Source organism: Nansenia antarctica (assembly GCF_963989245.1).
Source record: "Nansenia antarctica genome assembly, chromosome: 4".
Lineage (NCBI taxonomy): Eukaryota > Metazoa > Chordata > Actinopteri > Argentiniformes > Microstomatidae > Nansenia > Nansenia antarctica.
In genome coordinates this window covers 7,934,901-7,957,611 of record NC_137689.1, presented here as the reverse complement: position 1 = coordinate 7,957,611, position 22,711 = coordinate 7,934,901, and the positions used below count along the sequence as shown (strand labels likewise).

The window sequence follows — 22,711 nt, the reverse complement described above, 5'->3', positions numbered from 1 at the left end:
AGATTTGTTATGTTGCTCATTAGCCGTCTCAGCATCACTGAACTACTGAATTGCAAAGTGCTGTCAAGCTGTTGTGCTGTTTAAGAAAGTGTGTGTGTGTGTGTGTGTGTGTGTGTGTGTGTGTGTGTGTGTGTGTGTGTGTGTGTGCGTGCACCGTGCATGCGCCGTGCGGGTGTGACTGTGCGTGTGTGCGTCCGTCCGTCCGTGCGTGTGTGTGTGTGTGCGTATTATGGTTACACCTTTGCCTCAACCATCGCCTCGCCCTTGTGACAGGTGACCCTCCCATGGTGCTAGAGAGGGGGAGGGTGGGGGATTCGTGTGGCCCCTGCTGGGCTTGTGTCCGTGTCTGAACCCCATAACCCTCTCCTCCCTCTCACCACCCTCTCCTCCCTCTCATAACCCTCTCCTCCCTCTCATCACCCTCTCCTCCCTCTCACACCATGGCAGCATTGTTTCCTCTGCAGCGTTCTCTCCTCCACAGCTGATTAAATAACTATCGACTTTCTCTGGAGGTAATTTCCAGGCGAGGCGGCTCCCTCGTGGCGAACCTGGTGTCAATCCTTTATGCAGAGAGAATGAGAGAGAGAGAGAGAGAGAGAGAGAGAGAGAGGGAGAGATAAAGAGAGAGAGAGAGAGAGAGAGAGAGAGAGAGAGAGAGAGAGGGAGAGATAAAGAGTGAGAGAGAGAGAGTGATAAAGAGAGAGAGAGATAAAGAGAGAGAGAGTGATAAAGAGAGAGAGAGAGAGACAGAGGGAGAGAGAGAGAGAGTGATAAAGAGAGAGAGAGAGTGATAAAGAGAGAGAGAGAGAGAGACAGAGGGAGAGAGAGAGGCAGGCAGGTAGGCAGAGAGAGGGAGAAAGAGGGAGGGAGAGAGAGAGGGGGAGAGGGAGGGAAAGAAGGAGGGAAAGAGAGAAGGAAAGAGAGAGAGAGAGATAAAGAGAGAGAGAGTGAATTAGAGAGCGAAGCAGCTCTCTTCTATTATACATGAGTCATGGGCTGGTCGAGGACTATGAATCTGCGCTCTCCCATTTGTTTCTCTTAGCCTGGGGACGCTCAGTGACGAATAGCTTTAATACGGGGGTGTAATTGTACAAACGGGGGGGGGGGGCATCGGGGGGTTCTTCTGCCGTGAGTGGTGCGTTCCCCTTCCCCACTCAAAGCTAAATTGTTCGGGAGGGAGAGACCGATTCCGAAAAGTCGATATTGATTCACGTCCGCCGCGCTATTGATTCACAGTCTGCTTTCTGTGGTCATATCTGCCTGCGTAAGTGCATGAATCTCTTGCAGCGGCAATTACCCCCGCGTCAATCAAGAGCGCCGTGAACTTTGTGAGTTATCAGCGCCGGGCTTAATGAATGCACAAGGCCCAGTAGGAGACTGATGTTTGCCGAGGAAACGGTCCAATTGTGGGAGAGCGGGCTCCTTCTTGTGGGTTGCTCTCCCATGGGGCGACAGACACAGTCAGATTGGGTCTCTGTCTCCGTCTCCACTCCCTGTTGTCATGATTATTCCTCACACTTGTCATCCCTGTAATGAGAGCGCTTGGTTGGGTCGTGCCAGGGCTGCTGATTGGCTCTCACACCACAGTGATGATACTGTGGCATCAAGCAGTAATATAGCTTTTCTTGGTCATTGTCCTATTAGACGACTATTAACTTTTTACATGTGCCATCCTCTTTTCATCTGATTGGTTAAAACCATAGTTCTAAAACCATAGTTCTAAAACCATAGTTCTTGGGTTGAAGTGTACAGTAGGCTTATGGGGCGACTGTGGCGCAGGAGGTAGAGCCGCCGTCTAATGATCGCAAGGTTGGCAGATCGGCGGTTCGAGCCCCGGCTGGCCACATGTCGAAGTGTCGTTGGGCAAGACACTGAACCCCAAAATTGCTCCCAATGAGCGGGCCAGCGCCTTGCATGGTAGCTTTCTGCCATTGGTGTGTTAATGTGTGTGTGTGTAAATAGGTCAATGAGAGGCCGTTGTAAAGCACTTGTAAGTCAGTCCATTTACCAATTACCATTTTGCTTAATGAATTTGGCCGAGGGGTCTTCAATTGAGATTACCTCATTAATCTATTCGATCACTTTTCGAAGGGGTCTCAGGTGTCATGGCTGCCATAGATGGGCCATGTGAGTATTCTGGACACATACAGTAAACAATTTAATAGGGTAATAGGGTTAGTGTGCCATGTCTTACTGTCGGAAGGCACAGCTGTGTCGTTTACTGTCACTAACATGTTCCAGATGATTTGCCGCTCTGAGTTGTAGAGGAGGAACATATCTCATCTGAGAAAATGGTATCAAAGTCCGAGTGGAAGCTTATATATCTGTTTACAATGAGGCGAAGCCTATTCAGTGTTGACAAGTGTCCTTGGAAACAGCTGTCGTCTGTCAGTGCTGCTGTATATGGTGATGACAAATGCATCAGGCTGTAATATCTCTCCCATCAGAACACAGATTCATAGGAATTCAATTCCTAGAATATCTGAGTTTTCGCAGCGGCCGGCTATACAATGAGATGAGGTGCTTTTTACCCTCTTATCGTTTTGAATGTGCGATAAATCCCTTTGTGATGACATTGACTCACCGGCTGTATTCTATCTGGTGAGGCAAAATCAATAGCGCAAGTGGTGTCATTGAATATCTGCGTGAGTGGACTCATTTACCATTCCTGGCTTAGTATAGCCCTGTGTTCTGGCCAAAAGGGGCGGCTGTGACTCAGACGGTAGAGCGGGGCGTCTAATGATCGCAAGGTCGGCGGTTCATTCACCGGCTACTCCTGTCCACATGTCGAGGCGTCCCTGTGCTCCCAATGAGGGGACCGGCACCTTGCGTGGTAGCTTGGCCGCCATTGGTGTGTGAATGTGTGTGTGAACGGGTGAATGAGAGGCCAAACTATTAACACTAGAACAGCCATGAGTGAGTAAAACATTTTTTTGTATCTTTGCACTCGATCAAATTTCAGGACCCTCCTTTCGTGACTTTTCCTAGATATGTGCGTTCTACCACCCAGTATCCTTACATTTTCAAAATCACATCAGGATAAGCTAGTATAAAGCTATTTTGCAGTTTTTCTGTGTAGGAAGCACAGGCTAATTTACAAGCGGCCAACTAGTGGTCGTTGTGTGTAAATAGCAGCTTGAGCATTTTAAAGAGGGGCTCTTTTAGTAGGTAAAAAGGCACGGCTGTTCTAGTGTTAAATAGCCTTTCCTGCTGCCTTCACGGTCATCACATCAGGTACCTACTGTATGACTTTAATGTAATTAATGAATGCAACGGTGTCAGCTCCACCTACCAGGTGACAGGAAGCAAGCCACCTGAGCGTTGATGTGTCTCCACGCGTCGGGGTTTGTTGACAGTTTTTGAAAATGTGAGAAAAAGCTGTCCCTGTCACCTGCTAGGGTGGTGTTACCTCGGCAAGGTTTGGAAGTGGTGTGAAGTTGAATTCTCACCCCCCCCCCCACGACACCCCGACAGATACACACACCGCTGTGGTACAGTAAAGTGCTACAGAATGAGCAACAAACATTTAAAACACACAGTGGCATTTTATAACTCATTAAAACAAATTCTAAAGTCACTGGTTAAAGTTGTCAGTTAGACCTAGGGTAGTTATTGGGGAGAAAATAAATATATGAGAGAGACAGGTAGAGTATACCTTATAATAATAATAATAATCATCATAATAATAATACATCAGACTTATATAGTGCTTTTCTAGAGACTCAAAGACGCTTTACAAAGTGAAAAGACCTTTCAGAATCCTAAAATAAAGGATAAAATAAAATAAATAAAAGAAAGAAGGTATAATTAAGGTAGTGCTGGGGACACATGGAAAGGGGAGGGGAGGGGGAGAAGGGGGAAAGGGTTCACTAGTGAAGGCTAGCTTGTGTTGAATGAGGGTTTTGTTGTAGGGTGTATTGTAGTGTATTGTAACTGTACGGTAGCTACAGTTTTCAGTAGAAGATGCTGCACGCTACACCAGATGCTACCAAGGTAACCTTCAACCAACAGGAGGGATACCCAATGAATATTTAACTAGGCTGCATTTGTGTTTGCATTAATTAGGAAGAAAAACATATCTTGACTTTCGCTAGGCCATCACCTGAGAGAGAGTTCTTCTTTGCGAGGCTCCTGTCTCCTGCAGCATTTTCTCTGCAGTTGCTCTGTCAGTGCTTCAACAAGCTTCAAAAAAGAAAAGAACAGAGAAAAGAACAGAAAAGTTGTGAAAGTCACGTCAATGATGTGATTTACGGGGCGGTATTAACCTTTTAGAATAGCAACGTGTTATTACCAACGCAGCACTGGCGGCCTTTTCCAAAGATGCTCTCATCCCTTAAATCTTAATATTTCTTCTTAGCCCCTGACCTTCAGAATGGACTCTGTCCAGGATGCAATGCTGCTCTGCTCACTGAGAGAGACTGGGCAACATGCTGCACTAAGGATTAATGTACTGACTGCCCGCTACTCCATATGATTGTATTGATATGTATGGATATCTTGTATCTTTGATGCCACTGAATCATACAGTACGTAAAGCTTTAGATGACCTGACCTGACCAGACAGCAGTTGCTTAGTAACAGCCAGGTCATTTTGATAATTAGATTTGAGGACCCCTCTATTTATGGCTTGTTAAAAGTCTGTTTTTCCAACGGATGGCATTCTTTTTGCGGAACATTGGGGTCTTCTTAGATCAGAGGGATTGAACGCCTCCTGGCCTATAGTACCGACGCATTACCCAGCAGCCTCTTTGGTCTCCCATCTGAAGATCAACCTTTGCTTTGCTTCAGAGGCAGACCTGCCGTGGGATGCAGGGTAGTGTTGCTGCTGGCAGGTCTGGGGTTCTGGGTGCTGGAGCTGAACAATGCAGATGCACATCACGGATCACGGCTGAACCCAAACGCAGACGCGGGGCAGGCGAAGAGGAAAGCAAGTAGTTTAATAAGAGGTACAGGCAGGCGGGCGGGTGGGCAGTCAGGCAGTGAGGCAGGCAGGCGGGTTGGGCAGGCAGGAGGGCAGACAGACACACAGGCAGTCAGACAGACAGGCAGGGGTCAGGCAGTTAAGATGTCTTCTGGAGGACAGGGGGTCAAGGGTTAGCCACCGGGTTGACAGGCAGAGCAACAGAGCTAGACGCGACGCACATGAACAAACCCTGAATGGCAATGTAACGGTGTTGACTGGCAGCAGGCGCTGTTGAGAGTTCAGATCGCAGGCAGGTGTGCCTATTAACGCAGGTAGTCGTCATGGAAGCGGAGTCATGACAATGCATGCTGATTGATAATGGTTGAATAACACTGCCAGCAGAAGACATTTAGCCTCTACACAGGATGCCCTTATCAACACACCTTATTATCCTGATGTGTTTAGTTGATTTATTTAACCTTTATGTAACCAGCAGGTCCCTTGAGATTAAAGTCTCTTTTTCGAGGGAGACCTGGCCAAGAAAGCACACCAGTACAGATACAAGTTACAACACTGGAGAATAAAACATAATAAATAACAGACGAGAGATAACAGATAAATATTATGAGAAACCATCTTAGGAGTAGCAATTACACATTTCTGTCACACACAATTTCCAAACAGAGGTATGAACTCTCTCAGGGAGACGAGGTTATTAAACTGTAGTATGTTCTGGAGGTTATTCCATGACCAGATTATTAAACTGTTGTGTGTTCTGGAGGTTATTTCATGACCAGATTATTAAACTGTAGTGTGTTCTGGAGGGTATTCCATGACCAGGGCGCAAAATAAGAGAAAGCTGCTTTGCCAAGTTCCCAGCGAGACCTGGGTACCTGGTAGAGCAACAACCATCTAGTGGAACGAAAATCCTAACAGCTGTTGGTGAGTGACATGAGATTGCTTAGATATGAGGAGCGTTTGCTCTGTATGGCTTTGTAAATAAAGATGTACCAGTGATGCTGTCTCCTTAGGTTTGATGAAGGCCAGGAGACCAGGTCTTAAAGTACACAGTGATGTGTACGGAATAATGAATCGGATATGAAACGTAGAGAACTATATATATATATATATTCTGTATATTATATATATACAGAATCTAGGCAGCAAAGTGTTGAGGAGGCAGCATGCATGCATATAATGTCCCCATAGTCTAGAACACTTAAGAACGTAGCCTGAACAAGTGTTTTTCCTAGCTGCTAAATTGAGGGCAGGCTTTTTTTTCGATAATAAAAAAACCCCAGCCTAACCTTTTCGTTTCTTTACTAAAGGTTTACTAACAATGCACCGGCTATAATAGAATAAGTGCTTCGAGCAGCCTTGCCTGGAGAGTTCACTTTGAATGCTTTACTTTGCTTTTATTCCTTTTAAAACACTTTTTCGTTTCCTCTAATGGAAAATCCATCTGTGAAAATGTGTTAAGTGTGATGACGAGTCCGTGCGTGTGAGGAATGACAATTAAGCTTTTCAATATTGAACAGGTCCTTCAACATTGTTCAAGGAGAAAGACTGCAGCTAGATTAGTTCTCTGGCTCTGCTCCTTCAGCCCAGCTCTCAGATGGAGACGGGGGGGGGGAGGGGAAATTTGCCTTAATGTCTTTTGAACCCTCGTTGTTGTGTGTGATGGAGATACAGTAGCCAAGGCTGTTTGCTGGAATCAAAGGGCTTTTACATTATTCTAATATTCAATATTTGTGAGAGTGCAAGGGGCGATGGATGGCGAGTTGGAACTACAATAAGAGCATCATTAGAGATCCAAAGTCGATATTCTGAACAGGGGAATAAGTGTTTATAGTGCTTACTGTGGTACAGCAGGAGAGTAAACGCAGAGACAGAGAGGTAGAGACAGAGAGGTAGAGACAGAGAGGTAGAGACAGAGAGGTAGAGACAGAGAGGTAGAGACAGAGACAGAGAGGTAGAGACAGAGAGGTAGAGACAGAGAGGTAGAGACAGAGAGGTAGAGACAGAGAGGTAGAGACAGAGAGGTAGAGACAGAGAGATAGAGACAGAGAGATAGAGACAGAGAGATAGAGACAGAGAGATAGAGACAGAGAGGTAGAGACAGAGACAGAGACAGAGACAGAGAGGTAGAGACAGAGAGGTAGAGACAGAGAGGTAGAGACAGAGAGGTAGAGACAGAGAGGTAGAGACAGAGAGGTAGAGACAGAGAGATAGAGACAGAGAGGCAGAGACGGAGACAGAGAGCCTGTCAGAAAGTTTCAGTTAGAGGGTAAGTCAGACAGCTACAATCAGAGCCAGAGGACTAGTCAGAAAGCTACAATCAGAGGCAGAATCTGAGAGGTAGGTACGGTAGCTACAAATAGTTCTAGCCCCCTGAAGATCCCCAGGGTTTCCTGCTGGGCCTAGCCTCAGGGGCTAATTGAACTGTCTCACCCCCCGCCAGGGTGGCTGACCTTTGGCTAGGTCTGTGGGCCCGCTCCCTGCTGTCTGATCATACACCCGGTTACCATGACACAGAGCTGACTCTGTCACCACTGATATCCAGAGTGAGGGAGTGAGTGAGAGAGTGTGCACTGTTGGTGGATAGGTGTTTTTTAGTACTTAAAACAATCAATATGTGTGTGTGTGCGTGTGTACGTATACGCGTTTGTGGGTGTGTGTGTGTGTACGTTTGTGTGTACGTGTGTGTGTGTGTGTGTGTGGGTGGGTATGCGAGTGTTTGTGTGTGTGTGTGTGCAGGGTGGGCATTCTGATTCTCATTCTGAAGGCTGGACAGTTATCAGTATATCATAATGACAATACGAGCTGAGGTCGTCTAAGGATGGAGGCTTGGTGTATTGGCACGACTACAGTGCGTCGTGCGACTATTGTGTATTGTGTGTATTGTGACTGCTCACCCCCCTGCCTCTCCTTAACCCCCCCCCCCCAGCAGACTGCTCACCCCACCTCTCCCTGCCTCTCCCCTACCCCCCCCCCCAAGCCCCCCCGGCAGACTGCCCCCCCCCTCCTGCGTCCTCCCTACTCCCCCCCCCCCCCCCCAAGGCAGACTGTCGTCCCCCCCAGGCAGACTGTCCTCCCCCGCGTCCTCCCTACTCCCCCCTGCCCCCCCCCCCCCCCCCCCCCCAGGCAGACTTTCCTCCCCCGCGTCCTCCCTACTCCCCCCTGCCCCCCCCCCCCCCCCCCCCCAGGCAGACTGTCCTCCCCCGTGTCCTCCCTACTCCCCCCTGCCCCTCCCTACCCCCCGGCAGACTGTCCCACCCCCCCCGTCCCCCCGACACCGCATCACTTTGAACCCTGATCCTCCAGATGGCTGTGGACCCTCCCACCCTGGTGACGACATGTCACACACACACACACACACACACACACACACACTCTACACTTCCACTGAGGAGGACAGGTCACACACACACACACACACTCTAAACTTCCACTGAGGAGGACGTTGTCACCTCCAGTACTAGAGTCACCGGAGTCGCAGCTGAACAGTCGTGTCTATTCTACCTACTCTCAGAGCCGCCTCGGGGGTCACATGAAACAGTGATATGATGGGCGTGAACATGTGTCGTTGAAATGTCATTATGACAATTCTTTCTCTGCGTCGTAAACATCTCATGATCAGATCATATTAGCCCTTTATCCACTTTATGTTATCTTGTCTAACTTATCACTTTGACATGCCCTTACACACCATTATGACAATTATTTCTCTTGCGTTGTAAAATATCTCAATCAGATCATATTATCTTATCTTATCTTATCTTGTCTTCTAACTTATCACTTTTACACACCCTCTTTACCCTCTAGTCTTTACAATGGGAAGCTGCTACTGACACACAACGACCACTAGTTAGCTGTCTTGTAAATTAGCCTACTTCCTACACAGAACAACTGTAAAATAGCTTTATACTAGCTTATCCTGGTGTGATATTGAAAATATAAGAATACTGGGTGGTAGAACGCACATATCTAGGAAGAGTCATGAAAGGAGGGCCCTGAAATGTTGATTGAGTGCAAAGATATAAAACATTTCTACTCACATGGTCAAAAATGTGATGACCCCACCCACGGCTGTTCTGGTGTTAACAGAACAGAGCCTTAAAGTTTCAATCAAAGGAATGAAATAGTCCTTTCAGAGATACTCTCCTGAACAGTCACATGAATGTGGTTGTGTGGTTTTTTTAAGATGTGGCTATAGGCGACGAGAATGTTCCTTTCAGAACAGAGAATGTCTTTCATACAGTAGGACGGCTCGGCTAAGGCATTTTAAGGCCAAGGAGAAATGATACAAAATGGTAAATGGACTGATTTATATAGAGTCTTATTCAATGATCCAATTCAAAATCCTATTCACCCACTTAGAAAGCCATCAACAATCTGGCCCCCTCCTACCTTGCCGACCTCGTCCGTCTCCACACCCCCTCCCGTTGCCTCAGGTCTGACGACCAAACCACCCTCAAAGACCACCAGGACCAAGCTCCGGACCTGGGGTGATGGGGCCTTTTCAGCCGCAGCCCCGTCCCTCTGGAACGCCCTCCCCAGCCACATCAGACAGGCCAACACCCTCCCAACATTTAAACAGGCCCTCAAAACCCACCTCTTCAAGCTTGCCTTCACCAGTTAACCCTCTCCCCCTCCCCTTCCCATGTGCACTACCTTAATTAGGCCCCTATACTTTCTTTTCTTTTCTTTTTTTGTATCTTTTATTATTACTACTCAATTTTTTCAGTTTGTAAAGCGTCTTTGAGTGTCTTGTATAAGTCTAATGTATTATTATTATTATTATTATTATTATTATTATTATTATTATTATTATTATAAAGAGCTTCACAACGACCTCTCATTCACCCATTCACACACACATTCACACACCAATGGCGGCAAGCTACCATGCAAGGTGCCGGCCCCGCTCATTGGGAGCAATTTGGGGTTCAGTCAGTGTCTTGCCCGAGGAAACCTCGACACGTGGCCCAAGTCGGGGCTCGAACGCCGATATGCCGACCTCGCGATCGTAAAGGCCAATGCACACGGCGTGCGATTTTGTCGCATGACAGCATTCGATTCTCAATTATTTGAATTCTTTCAATTGGTGTGAATTGAGAATCGAATGTTGTCGTGCGACGTGTGCATTGTCTCATTCAAAACAATGGAATCTAATTCGGCGGTGCGACAAAATCGCACGCCGTGTGCATTGGCCTTTAGACGCCGGCTCTACCTCCTGCACCACAGCCGCCCCCCCAATACAATGATGATACAGTACTGACATCAGAACTCCACTGGCAGTTGGAAAAGTTGTGGAGACTGATGACCCGCTGGACGGATCCATAAAAAGCACATTCATATGAGAGGCTGGGCCATTTATAGACGTATGAGAGAGTTACGCTGAGGCCGTCTGTGTAGCTCAACCAAGGGGACACATGATCGACGATTGTAATTAATAGACAAGAGGCAAGGCTAAACTCTAGGCCTCTATCACTGTGGGAAGAGAAGAAAGCCGGGGCGGCTGTGGCGCAGGAGGTAGAGCCGCCGTCTAATGATCGCAAGGTCGGCAGATCGGCGGTTCGAGCCCCGGCTGGCCACATGTCGCAGTGTCCTTGGGAAAGACACTGAACCCCAAATTGCTTCCAGTGAGCAGGCCGGCCGGCGCCTTGCATTGTAGCTTGCCGCCATTGGTGTGTGAATGTGTGTGTGAATGGGTGAATGAGAGGCCGTTGTAAAACGCTTGGGATAAAGGCGCTATGTAGGTCAGTCCATTTACCCAAAAATACAATGAGGGAATATCTTGTGTGTTCGTAGCTGGATAAAAATGCTGAGGATGTGATTTTGTCAGTTTATGCAAAACCTCATAATAATATGCCTTACCTGCAGACAGTGACAGTCTATGACAACATGTCTAAGCCTAATTGTGTTGCTTTGTTTGTTTCTTGGTGTTCAGACGTCATTTGCATTCAGCTGGTCGTCACGAGACAAGCTCATTGATGCGTGGTGTCACTGACTTTACCTGTTGGTGTGTTTGTCCCCCTGTTATCATTTGTAGACGTCTTATCTTTAAAATAAGGAAAACAATAATTCGCCTGGTTTGTGAGTACCGACGACACGCACGACGCACTGTAGCTGTGCCAGAACACCCAGCCTCCATCCTTAGATGACCTCAACTGGTATTGTCAATGATATACTGATAACTGTACAGCCTTTAGAATGAGACATTGATGTTATACCTTTCTCTGGTCTCGAGTGGTCAGTGAGATCGAGACTCCATCACTGCAGGAAGCGCAGGTCTTCTACAGACATACTGATGATGGCTGAATACATTTCCTCGTTGTTGAAAATCAATGACACGTCGCTAGTCAACTAACACAGCTTGTTTTGTGAGCCTGCTCACAATGTAAAGTAGTGTTCTACTTAACTCGGTAGCAGTGGGGGGATTACTCACCCAATCCATTGCGTTGTTGCAGTGTTCTGGCTTGACTAGCGACTAGTTTGTTTTGTGATTCTTAACGACGTTGAAACGTAGTTCCGTGTTTCAAAAGAAAAGTCTGAACATTTTGATTAGTTGCCGACATGTGGACCAAAAGACTAGAACCTGTCAAATTTGTTACGTCCCCACTGCTTGTCATGTCTCAGATGAATCACGTCATCCTCTCTGACGATCCAGAGGCCTCTGGGAAGGCTCACGATGTTCCTGCTCTTCAGTGATAGAAGCCAACAGACAGTATTTACAGAGTTGTCTGGGACCTGGCCTGCTACAGACTGTCTCTTCACACTGCAGATGGTTTCCCTCTGGGGTTGACTTGTTTGAAGTGTGTGGAGGAATTAAGTATGGTATGGTTGGCTTCGTGAGAGCTCTATGAGGTGAGAGCTCTATGAGGTGAGAGCTCTATGAGGTGAGAGCTCTATGAGGTGTGGTTGTGTAGGACAAACCCTCTATGAGGTGGGGCAGCTGCGGTTCAGGAGGTAGAGCCGCCGTCTAATGATCTAATGATCGCAAGGTTGGCAGATCGGCGGTTCGAGCCCCGGCTGGCCACATGTCGAAGTGTCCTTGGTGTGTGAATGGGTGAATGAGAGGCCGTTGTCAAGCGCTTTGGATAAGGGCGCTATATAAGTCAGTCCATTTACTATTTACGACGCCTCACTAATGAAGCCCATCCTTCACTGCTGCCACAATATTTACCTCAGAGCAGATGAGGTATCGCTCTGTGCCGCTGCAACCGTCAGCTGTTTTTGTTGTGTCAATAAGAGGGAAACACCGTTGAATCAAAAATAGATTTGAGGATGTTATTTTTCATTTTGAAATCGTGACAGTCATACTATAATAATAAATTGCCCCGGAGCTACTATATTGTCTCTAACAGTCACAAATAATTGGGTTAGTAATTTGAGAGGTGGTCCTAGTTGTCGAGTGACTCGATATTCCTCAAAGAAAAAGAACAAAACATAATCAATATTTTTGATCGTGTCATTGTGTTTTCCAGCACAATGCCTTGTACCTGTCTGTGAGTAATAGATATTTTCTTTGTGATGATGATGAAAACAAGAGTTGCCTAGCCTGGTGTGACTCATGAAAACAGCCTGTGTGTGTTTCCCAGAGGGTCCTTATGCCACGGCGTTGTGCATGCGTGCGTGCGTGTGTGTGTGTGCGTGCGTGCATACATGCGTGCGTGCGCATAGGTGTGTGTATGTGTGTGTGTGTGTGTGTGTGTGTGTGTGTGTTTGTGCGTGCGACCCGTGTGTGTGTGTGCGTGCATACGTGTGTGTGTGCGTGCATACGTACGTGTGTGCGTGCGTGTGTGTGTGTGTGTGCGTATGTGTGTGTGTGTGTGTTTGTGTGTGCGTGCATACGTACGTGTGTGCGTGCGTGTGTGTGTGTGTGCGTGTGTGTGTGTGTGTGTGTGTGTGTGTGTGTGTGTGTGTGTCTGTGTGTGTGTGCTACATGCGTATATGTGAGAGAGAAACCTGCCAGGTTGGAAGGCAGCATTGATTTAGCAGCAGCCCCCCCCCTCCTCTGCCCCGCTGCCAGGGACGAAGGGGGGGGGACGGAGAAGGAGAGTGGCCCAAGGAGGAGGCACTGCGCTGGGCAGGCTAACAGCAGACCCTCCCCTGGGGGGCTGGGGGGCTGCACACGGCCACTTAGCAGGGCTAGAGAAGTGCTAAGGATGCTAAGACCTGCTCTCTGGTCAGCTGTCTGAGATATGTAAATAAAGCTGCAGATACTGAAGTGGGGTCTCTCTCTTTCTCCTTCTCTTTCTCTCTTTCCTTTCTCTCTCTCCTCTCTCTCTCTCTCTCTCTCTCGTTCTCTTTCTCTCTCTCTTTCTCTCTTTCTCTCTCTTTCTTTCTCTCTTTCCTTTCTCTCTCTCCTCTCTCTCTCTCTCTCTCTTTCTCTCTCTCTTTCTCTTTCTCTCTCTCTCTTCTCTCTCTCTTTCTCTCTCTCTCCTCTCTCTCTCTATCTCTCTGTGAGCGTGTGAGGGTGAGAGAGAGAGAGAGACCTGCCTCTGCTGTGCTGAGACGCATAGAGAGAGAGAGAGAGAGAGACTCCTTCTCTCAAGTCCCCCTCCTGTTCTCCCCCTCTCTCTCTCTCGACGTCCCCCCTCCTTCTCTCTCTCTCTCTCCCCGTCTGTGGAATATACCGGCAAGGACTAGGCTCTGTAACAAATACGCAGACAGAGCCTTTTAGGCTCTCAGTCCAAAGCCAATTGTTTTTTATTTATTTTACTGCTGCTGGTATGTTTGCTTCTATTTGGTACGCCAAGAAGCTTGGGAGAAGACTCGTACAGAACGCCAGGAAAGCCAAAATGCAGAAAGAGAAGGTAGGTGTAGTTGTTTTTGTATTTATTATAATCAACAAAAGGAAGTTGTATAATTGGATGTGGGGAATGTGTAGGGAAGTAGATATCGCTGTGCTCAGCTTGCTTGCTGACTTGATCGGTTTGACTAAAAGGCAAAAAACTCCTAAGGTGCCGTAGTTGCTAATTCAAAGCTTTTGTCCGTTAACTGTATGTGACTTAAAGACGTTATCTAATAGTCGTCATACACATACTGTATAACAGTAGTGTGCTATTGGCCGTATAGAACAGCTTGGTTTTATGGAACAGGGCATAGAGAGAGAGAGAGAGGTAAAGACGGAGAGAGAGGTAGAAAGAGGGAGAGAGAGGTAGAGAGAGAGAGAGAGAGAGAGGTAAAGAGGGAGAGAGAGAGACAGACAGAGAGAGAGAGAGACGGAGAGAGAGGTAGAAAGAGGGAGAGAGAGGTAGAGAGAGAGAGGTAGAAAGAAAGAGAGAGAGAGAGGTAGAAAGAGAGCGAGAGAGAGGTCGAAAGAGAGAGAGAGAGAGAGAGAGGTAGAAAGAGGGAGAGAGAGGTAGAAAGAGGGAGAGAGAGGTAGAAAGAGGACGTGAGGTAGAGTGACATCTCCCGGAGAGTTGATCCTGCTCCTCTGACCTCCGTTCCTACCCCGGGGGTCGACAGCATACTTGATCTCGCTCATTAATTACCCCAGATCCTCTTATCGCCCTCGTTCCCCGCCGGGTTCTATTCCTCCTCTGCGTCTTCTAAGTCGCCCTCCTCTCTCACTACTTTGACAGTTCGCCTGCAGAAGCAGATCTCCAGCCGCAGACGGAGGGTTCAGATAAATCTCGGTGGTTTCAGACGGGTCCCGGGGTAGATAGTGTTTACGTTGCCGTCGGGATCCGTTTGTCACAGTTGTTCCCTGTTTTAAAAGTGATGGTACCCCCAGACCGAAAAAAGAGTGAGTCATGATGGCCCTGGGACCGTACTGTACTGTAACAGTGTGTGTTATGTGGCTGGAGCCAGCCAGGGAGAGATGAAGTGGTGTGTTGTTGTTGAAAGTGTTCGATCTGTTTTTGCTGTTCTCTCGTTGTGTGTCACAGTGTTTCTTGGGAGAATGAAGGAGTGTGTTTTGAAAGTATCAAGTTTTTCGATGTGTTTTTGAAACTGTTCGATCTGTTTTTGCCCTCTCGTTGTTGTATCACAGTGTTTCTTGGGAGAATGAAATGAAGGAGTGTGTTTTGAAAGTATCAAGTTTTTCGGTGTGTTGTTGAAAGTATTCGATCTGTTTTTGCCCTCTCGTTGTGTCTCCCGGTGTTTCTTGGGAGAATGAAAGATCACAAGCCTTAATAAGCCTGTGTCCTTATTTCCTCTCAGCAGTTCAGTTCACAGCCTTGGGCGTTGGATGACATTTAAACATGATGATAGTTCATGAACAGATGCGTGTTCGTGACAAAGAGAGGGGTTGCAGGTAAATTTACATTTTTTTTTAGGGGGGCACGGCATAGAGGTGACGTAAGATATGGAGACGTACACTGATCATTCAGAAATGTCTGCTAGACACTCACACTCACACTCACACACACACACACACACACACACACACACTCACACACACACTCACACACTCACACACACACACACACACACACACACACACACTCACACACACACTCACACACTCACACACACACACACACACACACACACACACTCACACACTCACACACACACACACACACTCACACACACACACACTCACACACACACACACACACACACACACATACTCACACACTCACACTGACACACACACACACACACACACACACACACTCACATTTGAATACTTTATTTGGTTCCACAAATTATATTATACAAACAGGGAATCAAATATTTCGGGGCTAAGCAGCACTGAACACTTAAGGATACACATAACACCTCCTTCTCCACACGGCCAAGCTGCCAATAATAGCTGAGACAGAGCAAAATTTGGCAACCTGTTTGGCCTTTCTTTTAGTCATTGCAGCAATTCTCAGACCCCTCATGGTGCATTTATATACATGGCCCAGACTTCCAAATACAAGTATGCTGAATTTGCACTTGTACCCAAAGCTGGTTATCGTACCAAGTAGTGGTTGGTATTTGATATACTTGTCCTGGAAAGTCTGGTCCATGTACAGGTCAAAGGGGCAGCCTACTTCTATAATCAGCACCTCCTTGTGGCTGGTGTCAACAAAGATAACATCAGGTGTATTTGGGATGTTGGAAAAAACATCATTGGCAAAACCAAACCACTCTGGTAACACTCTGGCATGCTTGTACATAACTGCGCTAGATGGTAAGATGTTTTGTACTGTATCAGACACAATGTCCACAATACGGTCATGACGAGCTATGTACAGGTGTTTGTATGCATTACATCCATTTGTTGATTGATTGAAATTTTGATTGAAAACTTTATTAGAAGATTTGCAGAAGTAGGTACATGAAAGTACATATTACATACAAGGTCAACTAACAGGATAAAAACCCAAGAAAGCCACTGGCTTATTTCAATTGGGGTCCTTGATTCTCAATTCATCGTTACATGTAAGACAGACAAAAAAGCTAGTACTATCTACAAGATAATACAGACAAATAACTATTTCTATCTACAAGATAAACACACATCCATCATGGGAAGAACAATACAACAAAACATAAGGTATGTACAGCGGGTAGGACAGGTGGGGACATACACCACAGGTGGGGGCGGGGGACAAAACACAAAGTATGTACAGTGGGTAGTTCGGGTCTTTTAATCTGATTTTTGATTTAGAGGGTCCAGTTACGGATTGCAGCCTCCTGTAAATGTTTTTTGAGAGTGGTTTTGAAGGTGGGCAGTGTTTTGCACTCCTTTAAGATTATAGGAAGGGCGTTCCACATTTTTACTGCATAGTTTGCAAACGAGTTTAACCCCTTGTTTGTGGTGCAACGCGGTTGAACGTGGTTCGTGGAGCTTCCTCTGGTGTTGTATGTGTGGACGTTGTTCACTTTTTGGAAGTATGTTGACAGGTACTTGGGTGTCTTTGTGGTGTAGCGTATCTTGAAGACCAGGCCCAGTGCAAGCTGCTGCACTCTGTCAACTACTCGTAGCCAATCAAGGCTCAAAAAATTAGCAGCGGTTAGATGTGTCCTAGGGTTGAGGCCTAGCAGAAGCCTAACCAGTTTATTTTGGGCTGTCTGGAGTCTTGTTTTATGGGCCTTTGTGGTTCTATAGTACCATGATGTTACGGCATAGTCGAAGTGACATTGAATGAGAGCTCCTGATAGGGTCCTCAGTGTGTTTTTACTGACAAGTGAGGATATCCTGTACAAGAATCTAGTTCTATGGTTAACTTTTTTGATTACTTTTGCTGCCATTTTATCTCCGGAAAGATTTGCCTCTAAGATGGAGCCCAGGTATGTAATATCCTCTTTTCTTGTGATATTAATGTTACCCACTTTTATTTTAAAATTTTCAGCCTTTCTGAGTTTAGATGGGGATCCGTATAGGATGGTTTCAGTTTTACCTAGGTGTATTGATAGTTTATTGTCAGCTAGCCAGATGCAGATTCTACTCAGTTCAGTGCTTAGCGCTTTTTCCACCTGCAATATGTCCCTGTCAGAGACCAGCAGAGCCGAGTCATCCGCGAACAGGAACAAATTGCAATCACATGCTGATGACATGTCATTCACATATATTAGGAACAGTAAAGGTCCCAAAATGCTTCCTTGTGGAACGCCGCAGGTCACTGGGAGGGGGGGGGACAGTGTTCCGTTCACACTAACCACCTGTTCCCTCCCCTCTAAGTAGGATTGCATCCAGCTCACCGATGTTCTATCGAACCCAATTGCTTTCAGTTTATCTAACAATATGTGGTGATCTACTGTGTCGAAGGCCTTCTGGAGGTCCAGCATGACCATGCCGCAGTACTTGCCCGAGTCCACCTCATGGTTGATGTGGTCGTTCAAATAGAGAAGGCATGTGTCAGTGGAATGGGATGTTCTGAATCCTGATTGAAATTCATACATCAGCTTTTTTTCGGTAAGGTACCTATCGACCTGTTCATAAACTATTTTTTCCATAAGTTTCGAGATGGAATTAAGAATAGAAACAGGTCGGTAGTTGCCTGGGTCTAATTTGCTTCCTTTTTTATACAGTGGGGTTACCCTTGCTATTTTAAAGTCAAGGGGGACGTGTCCCTGTTTGATGGAGAGGTTTATTATGTGGGTGATGATTGGGGTAATGGAGGCAGCTGAGTCTTTTAGAAATCTGGCTGGAATATTGTCATGGCCCGTGGCCTTTTCTGAGTGTAGAGCGCCTAGCTTTTTAAACACCTCATCGTTTGACACCATGGAGAGTTTAAAATCATCATTGCGTACACCCAGTTTATTGTAGAACTCACGGATGTGCTCTACACCATAACGCCCTGAGTGGGGTGGTAGATTGTTAACTAATTTAGTGGCTATGGTTGTAAAGAAAGTGTTTAAGCACTTAGCCACATCCAGCTTGTCTGTAAGGAGAGAATCACCAGATTTGATGCTGATGTTTGTAGACCTGGTTTTGAGTTTTTGACTGCAACCTAGTTGGCTATTAAGTAGCTTCCAAAGGTCACGTGGTTTGTTTAAGTTTTCTTCGATTTTGTTATCGAGGTATTCTTTCTTAGCAGATTTGGTCATGGTAATTACCTGATTGCATAGTTTGTTGCATTGTTTTTTAATTTTCTCAAAGTGGGTTTTGTGATCTTCGTTTAAGTGTTTCACTAATTTTGATTTGCATTTTTGAACTTCAGAGCATTTTAGGTCTCTGACTTTCATAGCATTTAGAATGTCCGAATTCATCCATGGTTCCGATCGGGTTTTAACCCTGGTGGTTCTCATGGGGGCTATACTGTCAATAATATTTAGGAATTTGGTTTTGAAACCTAGCCATGCCTCTTCAACCTGTGTGCATTTTAGTTCATCAAACCAGTCTTGATTCTCCAGTTTATGGTTTAAGGCCTCACTAGAATAGGATTTAAGGGATCTAGTAGTTATAGTTTTATGACCGCCAGCCTTGGGTTTTTGTTTTTTACGAGTGCAAAAGATCATGTAATGATCACTTAGCCCACATACAATAACCCCACTCTTGGAGATTTTGGACTCATCCGATGTTAGAATGAGATCTATGGTGGTTTGAGTAGAAATACACACCCTAGTGGGTTTGGTAATTTGTTGACGGAGACCGTGTAATTCAGAAAACCTAGTGAAGGATTTGAAAACGGATGCTTCATTTCTGAGCATGTCCGTGTTCAAATCTCCAATAAGAATCTTTTCCACACAGTCAACGTCATCCAAGCACCCCTCAAGAATATCATAGAAATCACTCTGATCGGGAGGTCTGTAGATAGAACCAACCAGCACCGGTTTTGCTTTGTTAAAGATAATTTCAACCCAAACAGATTCTAATTTGTCATGATTCAGGTCATCACGGGTGTTAAAGATAATATCGTTGTGAATGTACATGCAGACACCACCCCCATACCTGTTCCTGTCGTTTCTGATGACTGTGTAGTTGACTATTTCAATCTCTGGGTCTTTGATGGATTCATCAAACTTGGTCTCAGAGAAGCTCAAAATATGAACCTTGCTGTCATGGAACATTTCTCTGATTTGGTCCAGTTTAGGCACAAGACTGTTCACATTAAGGTGAACAATATGCAGGCCCTTACTGCTGTGTCCAAATAGAGAGTTTATGTCTTTGACTTGGAAATAGTCACCACCATTTTGGTCATCGTCACGTTGAGGATTGGGGGGTGGGGGGGGGCGCCCATTGTTCAACGGTTTCGTCGTAGAGTCTCCGGGTGGAGAAGGGGGGGGTCGTCGTCGGGTGGGGGAGGGGGGGGTTCGTCACCGGGTGGGTGAGGCCTCTGTGTTCGTCACCGGGTGGTGGGGGGGGGTTCGTCACCGGGTGGGGGAGGCCTCTGTGTTCCCTGGCTAGGTGGTGGAAGATAGGTGGGGGGGTAATGTTATTAGCATATCTACCCATTGTTTTGCTAGCCACGTCTGAAACCTGGATGTCTGCTGTTGCCGGCAAACTAACCGGTTTGTCGACAATGGCGTCAATGTTTATGCTCGTAGCATTTGCCTGGGAAAGATATAGTTGTTGTCTGGCTAAACGTGAAGCCCGCCTGGTTGCGACTGGTCCGGGATTCTGCTGGATGTCTCCCGAGAGCAGTAGATAGAGCCATATCACGGTTCTTCTGTCTATTCTACCTGTCGGGGGTTTGTTTCTTCTCGTCCGGTCCGCAGTTAGCGTCGTGTGAATGGTTGTTGCTCCGAAGCCCAAACATTTCTTCGCGGCGTGGAGATAAAAGTCGTTATGTGTCTCACCTTTTCCAACAAAGTTTGACTCCTTCTCCATAAGATGCAAGTTCTGTGGTGATTTGATGTACAAATCCGTAATCCATAGAAGGAACAGAAGAAAATGTGGTACAATCCTCGCCGTTGCGCCCGTGCGCTGATAGAAGCGACTACTCATGGTGACTGCTAACTTGCTGTACGTTATGTGTGCAATGGACTCTAGGTGTTGTGAATCCTGATGGTTTAAACAGAATGGACTGTGAGTGTGGGGATACCAGGTGGACAGATTGTACTTGGTCGGTAATACCTGCAGTCTTGCTTTGATGGTGAATTTCAGAACATCCTCACCAACAGCGACGTTCTTATACACTGAGTGTGAGACTGAGTGGTCAGCGAACTGCAAACAGGCTAGCTTTCCCTGTAGTCTGAGTCCACACCAGTGCTGCCTGATCTCAGACTGCTTCAGGCTGAGCAGAACCCTCCTTGCAGAGTCTCTGTGCAGTCCGACAGTCTCTTCCTGCGGTGTTGTGATGTCGGCCTTCACAATCACACAGGGGTCTGTGATCACCTCATCAGAGACAGGGACTTCAGTCTGTGTGTTAAGTTCTGTCCATCTTAGCTGAACTCCAGTCTGGTTGCAGAGGTCATTGAGATCCGGCCAGTCAGACCAGACCCCGAAGCCCTTGGTCTGGGAATCCAGTTTCCCAGAGTCTTTCCTCCTGAAGCCGAGGAAGTCGTTCTGGTGTGCGCTGGCCAGGGGGATCTTCCTTCTGCGTAGATCCAGTAGGAGAGAGGCCCTGGCCATTTCTCTAACGGTGGCATCATCATTATTAAGCATATGGAGCAGGTGGGCTAGCCTGGTGGCTATGTAGGCCCACTCAACATTGGGGACTCCCAGCCCTCCCTCTCCACATGGGAGAAAGATCATGCCCCGTGTGGAGTGTGTGTTGAGGCCCACCCACTTTCTGACCAGCTGGACAGTTCTGTTCGTCATCTCTCTCAGTGCTTTGAGAGGGATGTGCACATTGGCGAAGAGGTGTTGGATTTTGGCCAGAGCCACCTCTCTCACAGCCTGGAGCTTCATGAGGATGGGGAGGGGGGACAAGTCAATCAGGTGGAGACGATGGAGAAACTCTGTAGTGAGCTCCTCGACCTGCTCGCTCCACTCGCCAGCGATGTTAAACCTGTGGCCAAGGTATGGGTAGGTCTCATTGCGGGAATACACCCTGATGGGTTGGCCCATTACAAGAAAGGTGGGGGGCTTGTCGTTCTTGGCCTTATACCAGCGGTTGCCTCCACTGCGGCGCTCATGGAGTACGGCACACTTGGCTTGCTTCACCTCCAGCCCTGACCATTGGAGGAACTCATCAGTGCGTGCCAGCATTTTGGTGATGACATCCTCCTGTCGTGATGACACCTGCACGTCGTCCGCGTATCCCTGCACAGGATTTGGGGATCGGACATGCAGAGGAGCGCACTGGTAAATCCACTTCATCCATTGGTTGAGTGCTAAGATGAAGTTCACGGCACTCCAGGGACAGCCAGTTTTTATTCCCACCTTCAGTGCAATCGGCTCTGTGAGCTGCTGCCCACAGATAACTTGGAGAAATGAGCCTTGGTACACGCTGGATACAATATTCACAAAAGGCTGAGGCAGGTGTATTTCCTCTAATGCTTTTAGCATCACCTCATGGGGGAGTGTACCAAACGCATCTCTGAAGTCCAAAAACACTGTGTAGAATCTAGATGATTCATGTTTGAAGTCATCTATTCCGGTTTTTAAGCAAAACACATGTTCGTTCATTCCCTGTCTGTTGATGTATGCTTTCTGATGGGGGGAGAGAATCCCTGTGTCCACCAGCCAGGGTAAGATGCGGGTGAGTAAGCATTTCATAAAGACTTTATATATGGTGGGCAATAGTGAAATGTCACGCCAAGTGGAGGGATCATCTGGGACATTTTCCTTTTTTGGTATCCTATGGATGAGGGCCCCTTTCCATGAATCAGGTACCTTCTCATTGGTCAGGCAGGCATTGAAGATATGTGTGAGTGTCTGTGTTGACGTGGGCCTGGTAGCTCTCAGCGTCTCATAGATGACCCCGTCAGATCCACTAGCCTTGTTATTGGGAAGAGAAGCTAGAACTGCATCTACCTCTTCTGTTGTGAAATCATGGGTATCTGGGAAATAGCCTGGCTCTATTTTGTCAATGAAGTTGTACCAAGGGGGCGTGGCCAGGGGAGTGGCAGCGCTTGGTACAGTTTGACACTTAGATTTATAGTAGTTATACACATTGGCTGTATCACTAACAGTGGGCGGGGTTTCAGGAAAACAGCTGCTATTCAAAATGATATTGATTGCCTTTGATTTGCGATGTTGCCAGAGGTATGCCAGCTTGTTCCTGGATACTTGCCGTTGTTGTCGATGTGTCTCTGTCCCGGAGGCCCGCAGCGCTGGTTGTATTCTCTCACGGATGAAGCAAAGCTGCGTTTCTATCCAAGCTGTCAGCGAGTCAGGTGTAAGGTCCACCGGGAAATCGACAGAGGGTGGGAATTTCTTCAGGATTCTGGCGACATATTTCAGAAGTTTGAATCCGTATGGACGCGCGTTTCCTTGCGTCGCGGAGAATATTCCTTGATGGAAAAAAG

General features: G+C 46.9%; 1 protein-coding gene across 4 annotated transcripts in view; it reads left to right on the top strand.

Moving 5' to 3' along the window:
* dlg2 (discs, large homolog 2) overlaps nucleotides 1-22,711 on the top strand; it is a gene marked incomplete at both ends in the record, with an annotated part of 166,343 nt that overhangs the window by 40,105 nt on the left and 103,527 nt on the right. Inside the window, one exon of one of the 4 annotated variants that reach the window (XM_080530367.1) lies at nucleotides 13,642-13,725. The exons of the other annotated variants lie outside the window; for them this stretch is intronic. Coding sequence (XP_080386493.1) covers nucleotides 13,642-13,725 — 84 coding nt within the window. Of the gene's footprint in view, nucleotides 1-13,641; nucleotides 13,726-22,711 lie in introns of those variants that run through there. 4 annotated transcript variants of the gene reach the window in all.